Genomic DNA, 16817 nt, shown 5'->3' with positions numbered 1-16817 from the left:
ATTGGTGTGTAAATATTAATAGTATGACCTAAAGCAATTACTGAAAACAAATAGCTTTTACACATTTTAAGTATTTGAACTACTAAATCCGTTTTTAAACTAGCAAATATAATAAAGAAGACACAAAATTGCACTGATTTACAGAATATGACGCAGAAAAGCAACTTGGCATTCAAAGTGGCATCGTTGCGCAACACAGAGACGGGTTGTCGAGCTGGGATACATCAGTTCAAATCCTCCCTCCTTTCGCTTCGTGTGACTGGTCGGTGCCTGTGTCAGTCAGAGGGAGGGGTGCACCGCTAATTTCTATATGCCTGTATGTCAATTGAAGAGCCAGATTGTGTTCTCGTTCGTCGCTGTCAGTAGCAGCAGCAAGCCTCACTGGACGTCCACAGCCTTGGTCTGGGATTTCTACATGTAACTAGAGACGCTCGAGACGTGCGTCTACCTGCTCACACTGAACCTTTGGATATTGCTGCTACTTTAAACGCATCAGCACACTTCAGTCTCGTGGTATTTTTGCTTTTGAAGTGAACTGTGGTGTGTCTGAACTGCACGCCCGAGGAAAGACTCATCACAAAACTTTAAAGAAGACTTTACAACTTTGGAGTTACATGTAGTAAGTGTACATCGCCGTGAGTTCACTTGGTTTATCATCTGACAGAAGCGGACTATTCCTCTGGGGAAACTTAACAGAAGGCTTTAAAAAAAAAAAAACATGTTCAGCAAGTGCTCCGTTGTGTTATTGAATGTTCTTTTTTTGGTGCGGGTGCTCTCGGCTAATGAGTGCACACCGTGTAATCTCCGGACTTGTCCTGTCAAAGCCCCGCACGGCTGCGAAGGTGGCCGGACCTTGGCCAGGGATCCGTGCGGATGCTGTGACCAGTGTGCCCGGCTGGAGTGGGAGCCATGCGGCGGACAGGACTGGGCGCACGGCTACTGCGCCCTGGGACTGACCTGCGCCTCTGTTAACAAAACAGGAGCAGCCACAATCCCTGAAACTGGAGTATGTAAAGGTGGGTAGTGTAATTATTATGAAATCATATAACTTGGGGCAGTATTGAGAGAAAATAATGTGCTGCTGTTGAGTTCTTTAACAGTGAAATAAAAGAGCTGTAGGTGTCAATTCATCTGGTTAGCAACCATCCCCTTTCTTTAAGTGGCTTGAGGGCATCTCTATTCAAATGTCAGTTAAGTCCTGACTGCCGTGACTGTGTCAGTGTTTACCTTGTCTCTGGCTGCCTGGAGCAGTTCCCCAGGTCTGAGGGGCTCTTGACTGCCAGAAGAGGAGTCATGTTCAACTGCTCTTTCTCCTCCTCAAAGCTTCATTCACTCTCAGCTCAGAGACATGACAATTCGTTTGGCAACACTGATTTGGCACTAGGTAATAATTCAGCCTAGTAGACTCTGTTCTCCTTTCTTTAAAACTCAAAGAGACTTTTTTTTAAAGGCAGGGAATTGAAATAAGCCAAAAATGAGTGTTTGAATCAGTGTGAGGGCAACATTGTGGATTACCCATGGTGTGGCCAACAATGATGATTGTGTTTTTAAACTTGGAATGCACTGTATTTTAATAATAAGCTGCCCCTTCTGTGTCTGTATTGTTAACCACCATGGGTTTCAGTGTGTGCCGTAATGGTTTGACAGCACAATTGCAAAAGTCCCCTGCAGATTTTCATTCACAATCTTGTGATTCCACTGTGCTGTACTGTTTTGTTCCAGCCAAGCAGAGCTGGGCTGATATATTGGGGATGTGCTCATTTTAAGCACAATTGGGGCAACTTTCTGAACTTCAAACAAATGTGTAGGGTGTCAGGTTCCGCGCTGTGAACGAAGTAAGTAGCAATGGCCTTCCCCTGAGGAACAAATAACTGCTGGGAGGCCCTCCCCCAGCCCCTCCACCTGCACTGTGTCCAGTCTTTTTTCGGGATGATTGAAATGGACTGACAGGACTGTAGGAGAGAGTAAGCAGCTCTCAGTGGGTGTCTGGATCCCCTGACCCTGCCCTCCTATCACCCCTCTGTGGGGTGGTCCAAGTCAGGGCTTCAGGAGGGTTTTCCAGGGGTCTCGAGCCCCAGGCCATCCCAGGAGACTCTGCTGCTGATTGTGCCTCATGTACAGGTTAGGCTGGCGCCTGGAGGACATCTCTTCTGCAAATTAACAGCTTTGGAGTGAGTGGGAGACCTAAAGGCTCCTCTGATTGAGTCGTGCCTCTTCTGGTCCTGTGGCTCCACTGGCCTCGGAACATGCTGCTGACCCTTAAATCAGACACACGTACACACAATCTCAAGGGGGTCTAGGTGGGGGTAAATCAACACTTCCCGGTGTGTTTTCAGGGGCCACAGTAGGCAGGCTGCTGGAGGCTGATCCCAGATTTCCCCCCTCAAGCTGCAAGAGTCTTAAAGTGATTAGACTCGCAATCAGGAGTAGGGGGTAAATGTTTCCGCTTTCTGATCCCCTGCTTTTCTGTTCACAGTTTTGATTTACTGGGTGGTCAAAAACTGTTTGTATGGAGACGCAACAACCTGTGACAGGTGACATGTTGCATATTATATGAGAATTATACCTTGTTAATGTGTCATCCCTCTGTTTTTAATGTTATTGTTGATAGGATTGACAAACCTGTTGCAATAGCTATCAATTATAAATGTTTCAGGGCTCCTGTGTTCAAGGGTAAATGGCAATAGTCATTAAACTTGTGTTTTCCAGACTTGGAAATGTTATTTAAGATACTGGTATCTGAAAAAAGAATTGGAAATTAACTTTTAACCCTGTTTCTTAAAGCAACACTAGAGAACTTTTTGTAACTTAAAAATCAACTCGTAACAGGGTGAACGGCACTTCTGCATTCGCTTTGCGGCACTCTATCGGCTATAACCGCAATATGCAAGTTTGCCAGATCGGGTAGCGGATCTGTAGTTCGAATGAGACATAATGGGACAATTCCGCTTCCAACCTGTAGGGGGACCGAAGTAGGAAAAGTTCTCTAGTGTTGCTTTCAAATCAATACATTGTCATTAGATCTCATTACTTTCAAAGGTATAATAACCATATAATATAATAAACATATAATTACACGTAAGCCCCAACAAATGGTCGTAGCTTTCCAACAACAATACCTGGGATATTAAAATCAGTTATTCTCATGAAGGAATTTGGCATATAAACACTGAAGCTTACAAAAATATCTGAAAAGTGAATCAAATGTTGCAGCTTCAGGTTGTAGGTTGAGTCTGAGGCGTCTGATGAGTACTCAGGCACCTGCTCTGGGGTATAGTCATCCAGGCCTTTCTCCTTAGTCAGTCAGGTGAAATTGTTCAGTCTTTGCAGCTAAATGATTTGTTTTGATGTTCTCATTGTATTCTTTTGTCTGTCCTCCCACACAAGTTTCCCAAAAGCTCCAGAGGCACTTAACATACCATGTAACAGAATGTCTTTCTTACAGGGACGCTATGTCCACTGCACTCCTTTCGCATGCCTTCTACTTCTCCCTTCCTCTGGTATTATCTAATGTTTCAAAGACTTCCTTTTTAGCTCGCTATCAGCCAGAGGGCCTCTAGAGGTCAGCTTTCCCATCCTGGCCCTGGATGCCAAGACAAGCAGTCTCAGTGGCTGAGAGAGGAATCCCCCTGGGATGAAGCCATAGACCTTGGCGAGAGTCATGCCAGGCCAGATAATAGCTAGCAAGACTAGACCAGGGTCAGGCTAAAGGGGGCTAGGCTGAGGCAGACCCACTTAAAACAAACTGGGCTGACAGGGGTCAAGCAATTAGTTAACGAGACAGTAATGTCTTTAGTGTCCAGCCTTTCATTCATTGTTTTGACTTCTACCTCCTTTTCTACATGCCAGATTTAGCACCCCACATAGATAGGCATCCCTGCTACCACCACCTCAAATGAAAATACCCTCCCACGCACAGGAAAGCCTCGGGATGGAAAAAATGTGGAGCTGAGGATCATTTTAAGGTAAAAGGAAATCACAGGGAAAGTTTTGGTGCGGTTAATTCAAAAGGCTGCTTGTGCTTTGCCGTTCTCGCTGGCCGTCTGGGAGAGCTATTAACAGCACAGGCTGGCTCAGGTTAAAGGTTAAAGGTAGTATTACCTTCAACTGTTGCATTGGCCAGTGTGTACTGTAGTACTTGTGAGCATCGTCCATCACAGAGGAATCGTCCACACAACCAAATATTAACTTGGGGAAAGTGTTTGTGATGCTTTCTTCTGCAGTCACATTGATTCACTTCAACAGCAGGATTTATCACAGCAAGACTGGACTTTTTCCCATAGTGAGATATCTGTTTTAAATTAATATGGATCAACATATGTGTTTTATTATGATTTACAGCAAAAAACAAAGCCATGGAATTCCATTTCTTTCCAGTCACTTTGAGTCATCTTATTATTGTTTCTCAGACCCATAACTGAGAATGACAATGATTTTCATTTTAAGAGGCTTTATTTCAGGTAGGATTGCTACAGTAGTCCGGTAAATATACCATGAAGTGCTCATGTTCTGATAGATGGTTACATCTTTTCACCTTTTCCTCTTGTGCATTTTGGTTTGAAGCCAGAGTATTATGATAAGCTCCAATCACGCTTCCACACTGTTGATTGAGGCTTGGGAGCTAAATTCTTGGAAAGGGGTTACTCAGGGTTACAGTTTGTCTCATCCTGTTTACTCTGCTGCCACTCTTAGTGCGATTGGACAACTGTGAAGGAGGGTAATTTGGGGGTATAAATGTGTGTTAATTCATGCGTGCATGTGAAAGGAACACTATGGGTGATGTGTATGTTGGGACACATCACTCCCTCGTACATTCCTTCCTATGGTAAAGTTGTGTCCAAGTTGGGCTAAGCCTCAAGGCGCCATCACTAGGCGAAGAAACAATATGTGGGCATGGTGCTAGTGGCCTTGGTACAGAAGAGGTGTTCCAGCAGCCAGCATAGATAACCCTGTGAGGGGGCCCCATGCTGTGGAACAAAAGCAAACAAATGAGGGCTCAATGGCTGAAGTAGCGTGGCGCAACGAGGAGGGATAGCAGCCCAGAAATACATTGGTCACTTCAATAACGGTGGTGCCAGGGCAATGTGTTGCAACCTAGGCTGGTAGCTGGCTCACCCTTCAGCACTTTTAGGGAAACAAATCTCAGTTTCTGGCACATTTTAGCTTGTGATTACGCTTGCCTGCCAAATGTCTTTTCATTCCCAGTTAAAATGGACAAACCAGTCATTATTTCCCTATCCTAATGCCGTCCCTAATGTTCTCCCCATCGAAGTGCTCCCTGATCATCCAGAGGCAGGCCTGGAGGATGAGCGCTGTTCCCTGATGACAGGCTGCGATAGAGCTGGAGGTCAGTGTGTGTGCGATGCCCGTCACTCCTGCTTGGGCTCCTTCACCTACCCAGACCAAGAAACCTGCATGAAAGCCAGCAAGTCAGGTGAGCACTCTCCTCCCATCACAAGCATGTATGTTGAAACACAGATGCATGCACACACACACACACACACACACACACACACACACACACACACACACACACACACACACATACGTCCACAGAATTTGAGTCAGTGGGAATAATGCTGTCCATTCACAGGAGATAATCCATAGCAGATGTGGTTCTGAGGTGACTAATGCTACTTACATATCATAGTGATGACACACATGCTAAGACTTTGTGTAGTGGTTCCCCACTCACCCTTGAGTGGTGCCATTGTCTGTGACTCATTGATGACTGTGGTTTGTGTGTGTGTGTGTGTGTGTGTGTGTGTGTGTGTGTGTGTGTGTGTGTGTGTGTGTGTGTGTGTGTGTGTTTCCATGGCTGGATTTCAGATGTTCGCAGGCACGAGCACCTGGAAAGACACAAAGAGAAGTATGTGGGACCATCCAACCGGGCCTGTATGTTCTCTGGGTGTAACCTGACCGCCGAGGGCTGTGTGTGCGAGTCTCAGAGCTGCCACCACCACTTTGCCTACATCAACCGCAGCCAGTGCCAGGAAGCCGCAGGTAACCTGCAAATGACCTGCAACTGGAACTGATGAACCACACGGCAGCCAGTAGCTTTGCTCAGCTCAAGTTATTTAATGTTAAGCTGTGAGGATTTATACCTGAATCCGTAATAGATTCTGCAACTACACAGTCACTTAAACATATCAGAATTGTGTCATTCATAGTCCATGCTTAGTATAAACATTGATATAAAGTTTGCTTCAGCTTTGGCAGCTCAAGGTTTCGCCCCTCTCTTGTACAAATCACCTGAGTGGAACACAGAATTCCTTATGTCCTAGCTCATTATGTGTGAAAGGAAGCATATTGCTGCCAACCAATGAAATGGTCACCTTTCATTTTAAGTGAAAGGATCCTTTAAAGATCAAGTTAATCTACCTGAATGTTTGCACTGGGAAAGCAGGCAGATAGCATTATGCACGGCACTTCCCATGATAACAAGAAGAGAAGTAAAGAAGGAAGATGAGTGAAAGAAAGAGAGCAAGGCTGATGTCATGAAAAGAAAACAAGAAGGGAAGATGAAGAGAGTGAAAGAAAGAAGGTTTGAATCTGACTGAAAGAGTAGCTAAAACAGAAAAAGTCTCCATTGCGAGAGAGGGAGTTGCCGAGACTGATGATGGAAATTGACGACCTTCAGTCACAGGATACAGTCCTTAAGGTGTAACAGTATAGAGTGTAAGATGAATGCTTAAAAAAGAGAATCCCTTGAATGATGTGAGAGAATATAAGAATGTGTGTTTACCTCCACTCACCGTGATTGAAACTTCTAAGTGAACATTTTTAATTGGCACAGAGTTTAGCTTCCTCATTTCAATTGTGAGGTGTCTGGCAGGTAGACAGGTGAAAAGTAGCGGCTGCCCCCTGACTGACACTTGCAAAATAGGACAGGACTACCACTGAGTGAACTCACTGCTCTTCTGTGAATGTAATAAAAATGGCCCAGGAACAGATTAAGTCCAGAGCATGTGACTTTGACAGTTTTTATCTACATGTGTTGCTCTTGTTTGCAATTTGCTGACATTTCAGAGGAAGACCGGCTCTTTAGATAGACAAAACAGTGGCTGGCAACGTGCCATGGAAACATATTTGAGATTATTTAGTCTGCAACTAACACAGCGGTTATTCCAAAACATTTACACTCCAGCTGTGTGGATGTTCTTGATCAGTAAATCCCACAGGAAGTGTGTTCATCAAACATTACATTGTTTAGACGTATATCATCATTTAAGACTAGTGGTACAGTGAAAGATATACTGCTGGTCTTCTGTTTTGTAACCGATCTACAAATCAGACAGATGACAGTTTAAACTCACACCAGCGAAAACTGTAAACAACATTTTTCAGCAGCTTATGAGTTTGTACTGCAACACACCCACCCTTCTGATGGCCCCTCATTAAGTAAGAGACCAGGATGTGTGTGTCTGTTATCTCTGCAAGTATGCATGTGCATGTGGAAAGAAATAGATATATCATCACGTGTGTTTGTGTGTGTGTGTGTGTGTGTGGGATGAGCCTGTATATGTAAGCATGTGGGTTTGTGCATGTGTCTGTGTGTGATAATTATCTTGGCCGAGATTTTCCTTCATATGTCACCAGCAAGAGCTTCCTCTGTGACCAGACCAGGACTGCGGTTACAATCTTATTCGCTCTGTCCTGTTGGACTCCATAGAGACTGCGTCCATCGACCCCTCGTTGTCTTTGGACACAAGCAGTTAGTGTTAGCATGCCCTGCTAGTGTGTGACAGCAAATGTATCCTATAAACCTGATCCCAGGGCATTAAGTGCCACCGATCACACTTTACACACATAGCAGACTTTGTGTCCTGATCAGTCAGAACATAGATTATCGTCTTGAGTAAGCTTACACATGGTAATGGTTTGGCCTCTCACTTTCTCTCTGACTCACTCAGTGGTCTTGTTAGTTCATCCCTCCCCTGTGGCACACAGTGATCTGGTAAAACTCAACATCTTCTCTGCTTCACCACTGCTGGTGTTCAATCACCTCATGTTGCCTCTTGTTGTTTCAGTGGGATCCTGCTTCTCTGCTGGTATTCAAGACACTGATGTAATTTAGCTGCAAATGTTCAATCTCGAGCAACCCACATGTCAGGGAGAGAGGATGATAAGTGATAAGTGTGATAAGTGTAAGAGAGGGAGGGGAAAGGCAGACGCAGGAAGATAGGAAATCACAACTGAGGCTGACCATTTTGTCGAGGTATTTGTGTCAAGTACAGGCACCAGGGTCTTGGTAGGGTGGTGTTTGGTAAAGTTACACTCTAGGATGGTTTACATATTTCATTCATGATAAGGCCCCTAACTGTTATTTTAGAGGAATTCCCCCGCTGTTGCTCACTGATGGAAACAAGTAACGGAAGTCAGTGCATTTTGGAAGTGTTTAGATGATTCATATGACTGGCATCACTTAATACTAACATTTGCTAAGAAGAAGTGATAGTTGAAAACCCAGCTATGTTGAAGCAGTCAGGTTGTCTACTTACTTGTGGACTGATAATAGGGATAGAATAGAGTAAACTTTGTCCCTCACAGGTATGTGGAAGTTCACAAGCGGTTCATCAGACAGGGAAGCAGTGCCCACTATCATGCCATGGCACAAACTGACCTTGGTCCCACAAATCTACTTGCCCACCTATGCCACCTCCGTCCTGCGCCTTCTCTGCCCTTGTGAAAGGACTGTTAGTTCTGCTTGGCTGCAGCCTCTTTGTGGCAGAGCTATTACTGACCGAGCCAGACCACCGCCGGCTGGCAGGGGCGGGAGACATCTCAGCGCTGTGTGTTTGTGTGCCATCTGTGGAAGCTATGGTCCTTGTTGTACCCTGCAAGCTGCTCGTTTCCCAGTGTGTGCGTATTTGGATGTGTGTGTGGGTAGGGATTTCAAAGAGGAAACAAAACTCTTGTGTGGCGATTGAGACAAAGAGCGTCCCTTCAAGGCATGTTGGGATTGCTGTCAACCCACTCACTACTCATGGTCAGCCACTGACCAAACCATCCAGCATTAGGCTAGTGGGAAAAGCCAAGACACACACATGGAGTCTTAGACCATTCCTGCATCTCCTGCTCTAACCCTCAGTCCATTCATTAAATCTAGACCTAAAACCCCAGACTTAACCATAATTATTAATGAATCAAAGACACCCCAAATGCAAACTAAGCCAACTCCTTTAGTTCCCAGGCACATTTCATCCATCATCAGCTATTATTTTCCTGTGAAAGGGAATAAATCCATATGGCCAGAATCCATATATAACTCAACTGCCTCTTCTACAGCTTATTCAACAGCTGTCTACACCACAGGTCTCCTATACATTTGCTATAGATGAGGGTTATCTTTTGATGTATAGTGTCCCCTGAGTGACAGTACACGTGACAACTATTCAGTTATGTTTCCCAGTGCTTTATGTTCAGTGACCCGGAGCAGTGTGTTCACCCTTTTCATATGCATGTTGTGCCTGATGTAACAATAGACCATGCATGGTGTTGATCTCTAAGGCATGGGCCCTTTAGCAAGATAGAAGTCCTTTGCGCTCTCCATCAGAAAGGGTGTGTTTCAATGGAATGCTCCACACACATATATATATATATATATATATATATATATATATATATATATATACACACACACAAATATATGTGCAAATGTGGACCTACATGTGGACATACTCATTACCTCACCCAAACATGCTCGTTCACAGCTGCAAGCGGTGTTACTCAGGACACTGGGATCACATTTTTCATCTGCAAATATTTAGCCAAAGAGCGAGAGAGCAAGACGTGCAGGCAGCAGATGCAGGCCTGCTGGCTGCTGCGTGCCTACGCCCGTCTACCTCAAGCTTCTGACCATGGTGTGAAGTTCCCACCCAGTGTTTCTTCCTGGTGACCCCGTCTGTGCCTTTTGGCCTGGACCCCCTCCCAGACCTGCTTTGCGGTCCTCACACATATACTCACACATGCTGATACACATGGCAAACAATGCTGACTTTTTCAGCTGTAACTGCTGGTGGGCACAGGGCCAGGGCCCCACAGCTTTATGTGAGAGACGGCCCTGATGTGTCCCTTTTGCGGAGCAACTTTATAAAACCTGAGGACAGACCAGAAACCCACGGAGGGCAGCTGGACTGAGACGGCTTTGTTCTCTGCTGACTTGCTTCCAAAGTCAGTCGTTGAACAGAACTCACATTGTGCGCTTTTTCCATGAGTAAACTCAGGCTGTCAACACAGCCTCCTCTGCCTAGACGAGCCGCTCTGGTTCGGGGAAAGACTGAGCTCCTTGTACCCAGAGTTTAAGAGAAGAAAAACCCATTTAGATAGGAGGTGTTTTACTTTCTTCAATGAGCTGCTGAGATGCCAGAAATATGCATTGTTAACAAAAGAGACCATTCTGTGGTAATGAAGCAATTTCCGTATCCCACCTATTCTAGACCAGCGTTTCTGTGTTTGTGTGTGTGTGTGTGTGTGTGTGTGTGTGTGTGTGTGTGTGTGTGTGTGTGTGTGTGTGTGTGTGTGTGTGTGTGTGTGTGTTCCAGGTTGTGTGTTGAGGTTTCATTCTTTGCTATCATACAGTCATACAAGAGCATGTTCCTAATCTGCAGAGAGAATTTATCAAGCATACCAAATCAGGCCTTTTGTGTTTGTGCAAGCTGGAGTATGGCCACTTGTGATACGAAGAGTGGTTCTGTGGTTGCTCACTATCTAATTACAGCCATTTATGCTCAGAAATAGAACACAAACAGCATAGGATACAATCCATTTGCTGCTGACTTTTACTGTCCTCGCTGTCTGCCTATTGTGCTTATGAATGTGCCAGCTAGAAAATTATATTAATTGGACCTGCAAGGGTTGGAACCTTTTCCATGGATGGATATAATTCTGTTCATTTGAATGACAATGGTATGTCTGCCAGCTGCTTTTCCCAGCGCACTTTAACCCCAGTCATTATCACAACTGAAAGGGTAATCAGCCTTCTCTGGGACACATACAATACACAGAAAGTGTTTTTCAGTGCAGAACGTTGTGGAAGATCGTCCCAGGGCATTTTCTATTGCTTTAAACAGCGTGAGGTTTTCATATGCAAAACCAGTCTTCAACTGAGCAGCAGCAGACTTAATTAGACTTTTTATTGGAAGTAAAACATTCACCAATCAGCGCTTCCAACTGAAGTTTATTTAACTCCAGCTTAGGAATTAGGCCAAAAACCGTTAAAAAGGTTGTAGCCTCCCTTAATTCAGGGGTTTTCCCCCTCATTTTCTATGACACTATTCAGCTGCTACGTTTATCAATGAGAGCTTTGTGGCAGTCCTCACTGTTCCCAAGTTGCTTGAGTAAACAGTACAGTACAGATACCTCACACTCCTGCTCTATTTATCTGGAGCCAGAAAAAATCAATGTTTCCCTTATCCTCATTTCATCTGTAAGAAATGTTACCCCCCCACCCACCAAAATACAGCAGTCACAGTCATACAGACCCATGTTTATTTTAGGTCAGACATCAAACGGCTACTTAACCGAAATGTAGGCAAAGCATCAGGTCATAAAGAGCTGGAATGGTTGAGAATATACAGTACGATTCAGAGGTCCAGCTCTGGAGTTGAGGACTGGCAGAGCAGAACCATTACCAGGGGATCAGAAGTTTGGACCCCAAACTTCTCACTGGTTCAGTTTCCCTCATCTTGTGGCAAAACCCAGAGGGATCCATTTACAGGTCTTCAAATGTCAGGGATGAGGCATATCCTCTGAGAGACTCATGTTGCACCGTGGAGCCAACAGCAGTCTGGGAAGACCATCAAGAAAACTCAGCTTCTGGAAACACGACCAAAACCCCAAGCGCAACTTCAGCCTACATCAGTCCCTCTCCTTAAAAACCATATGCATGCAAAGATTGTCAAGTATTTCTCATTACTAAATCAAAATCCACTCCAATTTATCTTTCTTATAAGGCAGTCATTTGTTGACACATTTTCTGCTTTAAATGTCAGCGATTACCAGATTTTCCTCTTCCTCATCTTCCATAATCTCTGCACTAGTTAACCTTGCCTTTCCACTCTCCTTCTCAGCTGTCAAAGTGCTACAAAGTGTGTATTTACTGTGCTTTCAGCAGGGGATCTGGGAAATTACTTAGTGATTGATAATTATAGGACATGAATCTGCTCTCCCCAATTCTCTTCTACATGCACTGTATACATTACAGTGACACGGAGAACCAAAATAAACATGTCCCTTTGGTTTGGGTAATCCAATCTTTGTAAGGTAGCTACTGTTCTCATACAATGGTTGTACAGAGGGGCGCTCCACTTTTCTTTTCCTGAACAGGCTCCAAAATTCACCCCTGAGCCCCTTGCCCAGATTTCTAGTACCCCTGCACCTCTTTTCCCTTTTAACAAGGGCTATCAGAGCTATTAAGTTGGCTCTGGCAAATGAAAAGACAAACACATCCTGGTATGCTAAATGAAGGGGAGATTCTAAACTGGCAAGAAGAAAAGCTCTGTTGAAGGTTGGCTGGTATTAATGACTGGTTTTAGAGCGTGAGGGGCTGTTTGGATTGGAGCCTGGCTGGGTGGGATCAGAGGCCCGTAGACAGGATATGCAGAGAGCCTTGTCGTGTCTAGAGCGGCGCTCTCACTTCTCTGACAGGATGCTGTGAAGCTGTCACGGACTGAAGTGGGGATCTGATGACTGTGCACAGAGTTTGTGTTGGGTGACTGTGTGAACTTAGCCTTTAGAGACTGTAACATGAGTAGTGCTGTTCCAACTACACTATGAGTAGCCCTTAAACACACATGCACACACACGTGCAAGCACAGAAAAAAACTTCCTGCCTCTAGGAGAACAGTGTGGGCACTGTCAGAGCCTAGAGCAGTTGAAGGTGCTGTTACGAATGTCTTAAAAAGGAAGAAGAAAAATTGATGAAAAAAGATGCAAAAGCCGTGTCTGTCCCTTTCGCTATTGTATGCTACATACCCACATGTATCTTAATGTGAACATGTGTCCATGTCTGTGTGTTTCAGAGGAGCTGAGGTGTGCCGGGCTGACATGTCCCACTCTGCAGGTGCCCTCCTGCCCCAAAGGTTCAGTCCTGACCAAGAGTTACACGTCCCCTACTGGTTGCTGCCCCTCCATACCGCCCCAGTGCACTTGCGACCTCCGTGCCTGCCGCAAGCCCCAGTGCCCGAGCGGACAGCGAGCCGTGCCACTCAGCCAGGCCAGCGGTCAGCCAGGAGACTGCTGTGATGTCTTTGAGTGCCAGAAAGGTGATTGCACTAAACTGCACACACTACACAATCTGTTTCGATTGGTCTCCCACTGGGGGTAACAATGGCACAGTCGGTGTGAGATTCATCGCCTTTGAGGAAGCAATTATTTTCCTCAGAGTAAGGCTTTTCTCCCTGCTGACCAAATGTCCACAGATGAAAATAAAAGTTGTTGATTGGATAATTACTGTTGGGCTGTTTATCAGGTTGGGCCGATGCCTGCCAGGGTTAAAACCATGGTTCAAAGAAATGTTTGCAGGGGTGTATTCACAAATATTGTTAATGCCTGAAGGGATCTTAAATATAATGGGTCTTTTAAAGCAGATTTCTGGTCTGAAATACGCCCTTGCAAAATGTTCTCACCTGGTGAGAAAGAGACAGGAAATGCAGAGAAAGAGAGGCGACAGAGAGCAGATGTTGAGCACATATAGATAGACCTCAGCGCTCTCTGACATGCCCCAGAGGCAGCCAGGAGAGTCAGGAAGGCAGGGAGGGGACCTGTGGTATTGGTCTGTTTACTCTGCGCTCCCAACAAATATTCGCTGTTTTACCAACAGAACAAATTCCCATTCTGGCCCCTCCACATGCATAAATGAGTGCTGTGTCCCGGAATGAATGGACTTAACGAGCCCAGTGACCAGAAAAGTGCTTAGGCTACGAATTTGCTCAACAGAAGTGCAGTGTCAAAGGGTTCCTGTCTGGTCACACGTCCAAAGGGAAAAGGTTCAACAGTTCATTGATGGGAATGCTTTTTATGTGCTCCAGTCTGCCAGTGGGGAGGGTAATCAAGTCCGGCAGGCCGGCGGGGGCTGAATGGCGGACCTGGGGGCCATGGGATCAGTGTTTTGATAACAAGTGTCTGCTGCTCTTTGGGCCTGGGGCTTGATGCCTTTTGTGCTGCCCCTACCGTCCGTTAGGCCTGCATGACTGCGCCATGTCAGAAAGCTCCACAGACAGGGACAAGGACACACACTGGGCCCCCTAGTCACCTCCCCAGTCCTGCATTGGTCCCCAAAGCACTGGCTACAAATACTATATGGTATACATATAAAGTCTAGTCTAGTCTAGTGTTTCCTCTAATGGAACACACTTTAACACGGCCCTCTCAATGTCTCTGCATGTCAGGCTTGGACTGATTAACTTGTTTCCATTGCCCACTAGGCTGAGGGCTCATATTTAGTCAGGGTCAGTGTGTGCAGTGACAATAAATCCCACCTGTGTGTTTTGGCCTCTGTCAACGTTAGATTCTTTCCACTGTTGGCTGGAGAATGGCTGTATCTGGGTGGCAGACAAAACCTGGCAGCACCGTCCTGACCTGATGTCACCTGATGTTACAAATTATCCTGTTTGGTCCTGTTTAGATGTGGTCTGCTGTTTATCAACACTAGCTGGCACAAACTCTGCATACTATGTCCCCTGTAGTGAGCCCTGGATGCAGAGTAGGTTCAGGACTGCACGTTATTTTGAGATTTACATCAATGTAAAGCACTAAGGCTGAGATCACACTTCTCAGGGGGCTCAGCTTAAATTGTTTATAAATACGCAACAACCAAGTCTTTAGACATTGACAATCTAATAAACTGAGCTGATTAAGTATCACTGCCAAGTTGATTTTAATAAATCATTATTATTCTCTGGGAAAAAAGTCATGTTTCCCACTGTGGTTTTGCTTCTTTTGCCTGTCAACCAGGAGAAGCGCCAGTATGACAGTCCATTATGAATGATTTAGAGCGGCTAAGGGTCAATGTTTTATGGTCCATCCATCTCCACATCCAATCCAATCCTCAATTTAGAGAAGACTGAACATCACAAAGCATGACTGGAATTTAGACTCTGTGCTGCAAGTTGTTTTAGGGATTACCATTAACAAACACTGCGGAAATCACATGTGAGCATCCCGTCATGTGACTTCCTATTGCTTCTGTGAGCGTTAAAAAACGTTGCCGTGCCTTTTGATTTCGGCCAGCTAAAGTGCTTATTGCATTTTCTCTGCTTGGTTTTGCTGCACGCAAAGCAGGATGACAGGAATACTGAGAGAGAATAGTGCTGGATGGAGCTGAAAGAATGGAACAGAAAGGAAGATAATAAAAGATCAACAAATCCCTGCTCTACTTTCAAATCAGTTGGCCCACCTGCTTTGTATTAGAGTGCAGTGCTGTTTGTCAGAAGGCATGGGGTCATTGGCGCAGACGCTATAAGTCTGCAGTCAAAGGCATACAGATGCTGCTGTAACCTCTGCCTCTCATTTATAGAAGCCGCTGGCCCCACATGTGTGCAATGCATTTACTTGCCTAACAAGCGTTGCTACTCCTCTATAAGTCTGGAGACTTTCTTACATAACCACATTGCCTCACTCCCCTAATGTTGGAGCGGGTTTAATGAAAAGTTGCTGTGTGGTTTGTTAAGATCTTACAATTTTGAATCACCCAAACCACTGTGGTACATTTGAATGTGTAATCTAGTATTACCATTGAGATGTCATGCTGTAATCTTCCTGCTCCTTTGGCTACAAAACAACCACCATTCATTTCAAATAATGAATCGTATTAGTTTTAATTTGTAGAAATTGCAACTTAGGATGTTATTGTAGTTATTATGCATACAGAAATTTATGCACAGATTCAGACACTTTAAGGGCCAAGTGTTTAATGAGCAGGTCAAGGTTTTCCCGTACGTATTCTGGTCTTTACTGGGCCTGTTGTCTGGACACAAGCTCGGACCTGTGCTGTAACCAAGCTCATTTTATTTCATAGACGGAACACGGCCAAAAGAGGTTCTAAGTGCTTCGATGCTTTTGGGAAAGGCAGGCCAGAGCATTGATTCACTACACCTGCCACCAGCATACTGAGCCCAGATTCTGCCAAAGCTTCAGACCCACTACTCTTCTCTTTTACTCACCTCTGCAAGAGTTCGATGCCTTTTCAACACTTGATAGATCCCTGTGAAATTCCTCCTCATGGACTTGGCTTCATTGTCTGATAAATGCCATTTCACCCCACAGGCTTAACCTCAGCCGTCAGTGTCTGCCTCAGGACCATTAGGTTCAGATAAACATTTCCATCAATGGCAGAAAATGAATGGATGTGTTTATGTATTTCTAATTGATTGTATACCATTGTGATAGGCTCTCACTGATCAAGCTTGACATATGTGATTAAAAACTGCATTTTTCTGTCATATAGTCATGAAGACAAAGTCCTTGTGTTAATCTTTGCCAAATGTGATGGACACCTGACAGAGCATGGTGCCCTATTCGTCAACTGCAGAGTGTGTTTAGCATTATCGCCCCCACATGGTGTTTAGTTTAAGGTTGTCAGCAGCTGTCTGATTCTTCTTTTCCTTGGCTTCTCCTCAGTCTCTCCCAAATGTGTCCACAATGGGAAGGAGTTTTCCGAGGGCGAGGTGTACCGCATGGACCCCTGCTGGCTTTGTCAGTGCCGCGGAGGAATCTCCTTCTGCTCCAAGGCGGAGTGCGCTGAGCTGGACTGTGAAAACTTCTATATTCCTGAGGGCGAGTGTTGCCCTGTCTGCATAGGTACACACCTTTACCTT

General features: G+C 45.0%; 1 protein-coding gene across 1 annotated transcript in view; it reads left to right on the top strand.

The window, feature by feature from the left end:
- The first annotated feature begins 265 nt into the window (after positions 1-265).
- crim1 (cysteine rich transmembrane BMP regulator 1 (chordin-like)) overlaps positions 266-16817 on the top strand; it is a 30884-nt gene continuing 14332 nt past the window's right edge. Inside the window, exons 1-5 of the mRNA XM_031278940.2 lie at positions 266-1016; positions 5273-5434; positions 5830-6003; positions 13023-13265; positions 16621-16800. Of these exons, the coding sequence (XP_031134800.1) occupies positions 719-1016; positions 5273-5434; positions 5830-6003; positions 13023-13265; positions 16621-16800 (1057 nt within the window). The 5' untranslated portion in view covers positions 266-718. The remainder of the gene's footprint in view (positions 1017-5272; positions 5435-5829; positions 6004-13022; positions 13266-16620; positions 16801-16817) is intronic.

Source organism: Sander lucioperca, chromosome 18 (assembly GCF_008315115.2).
Source record: "Sander lucioperca isolate FBNREF2018 chromosome 18, SLUC_FBN_1.2, whole genome shotgun sequence".
Taxonomy (NCBI): domain Eukaryota; kingdom Metazoa; phylum Chordata; class Actinopteri; order Perciformes; family Percidae; genus Sander; species Sander lucioperca.
This window is presented reverse-complemented; position numbering and strand designations above follow the sequence as displayed.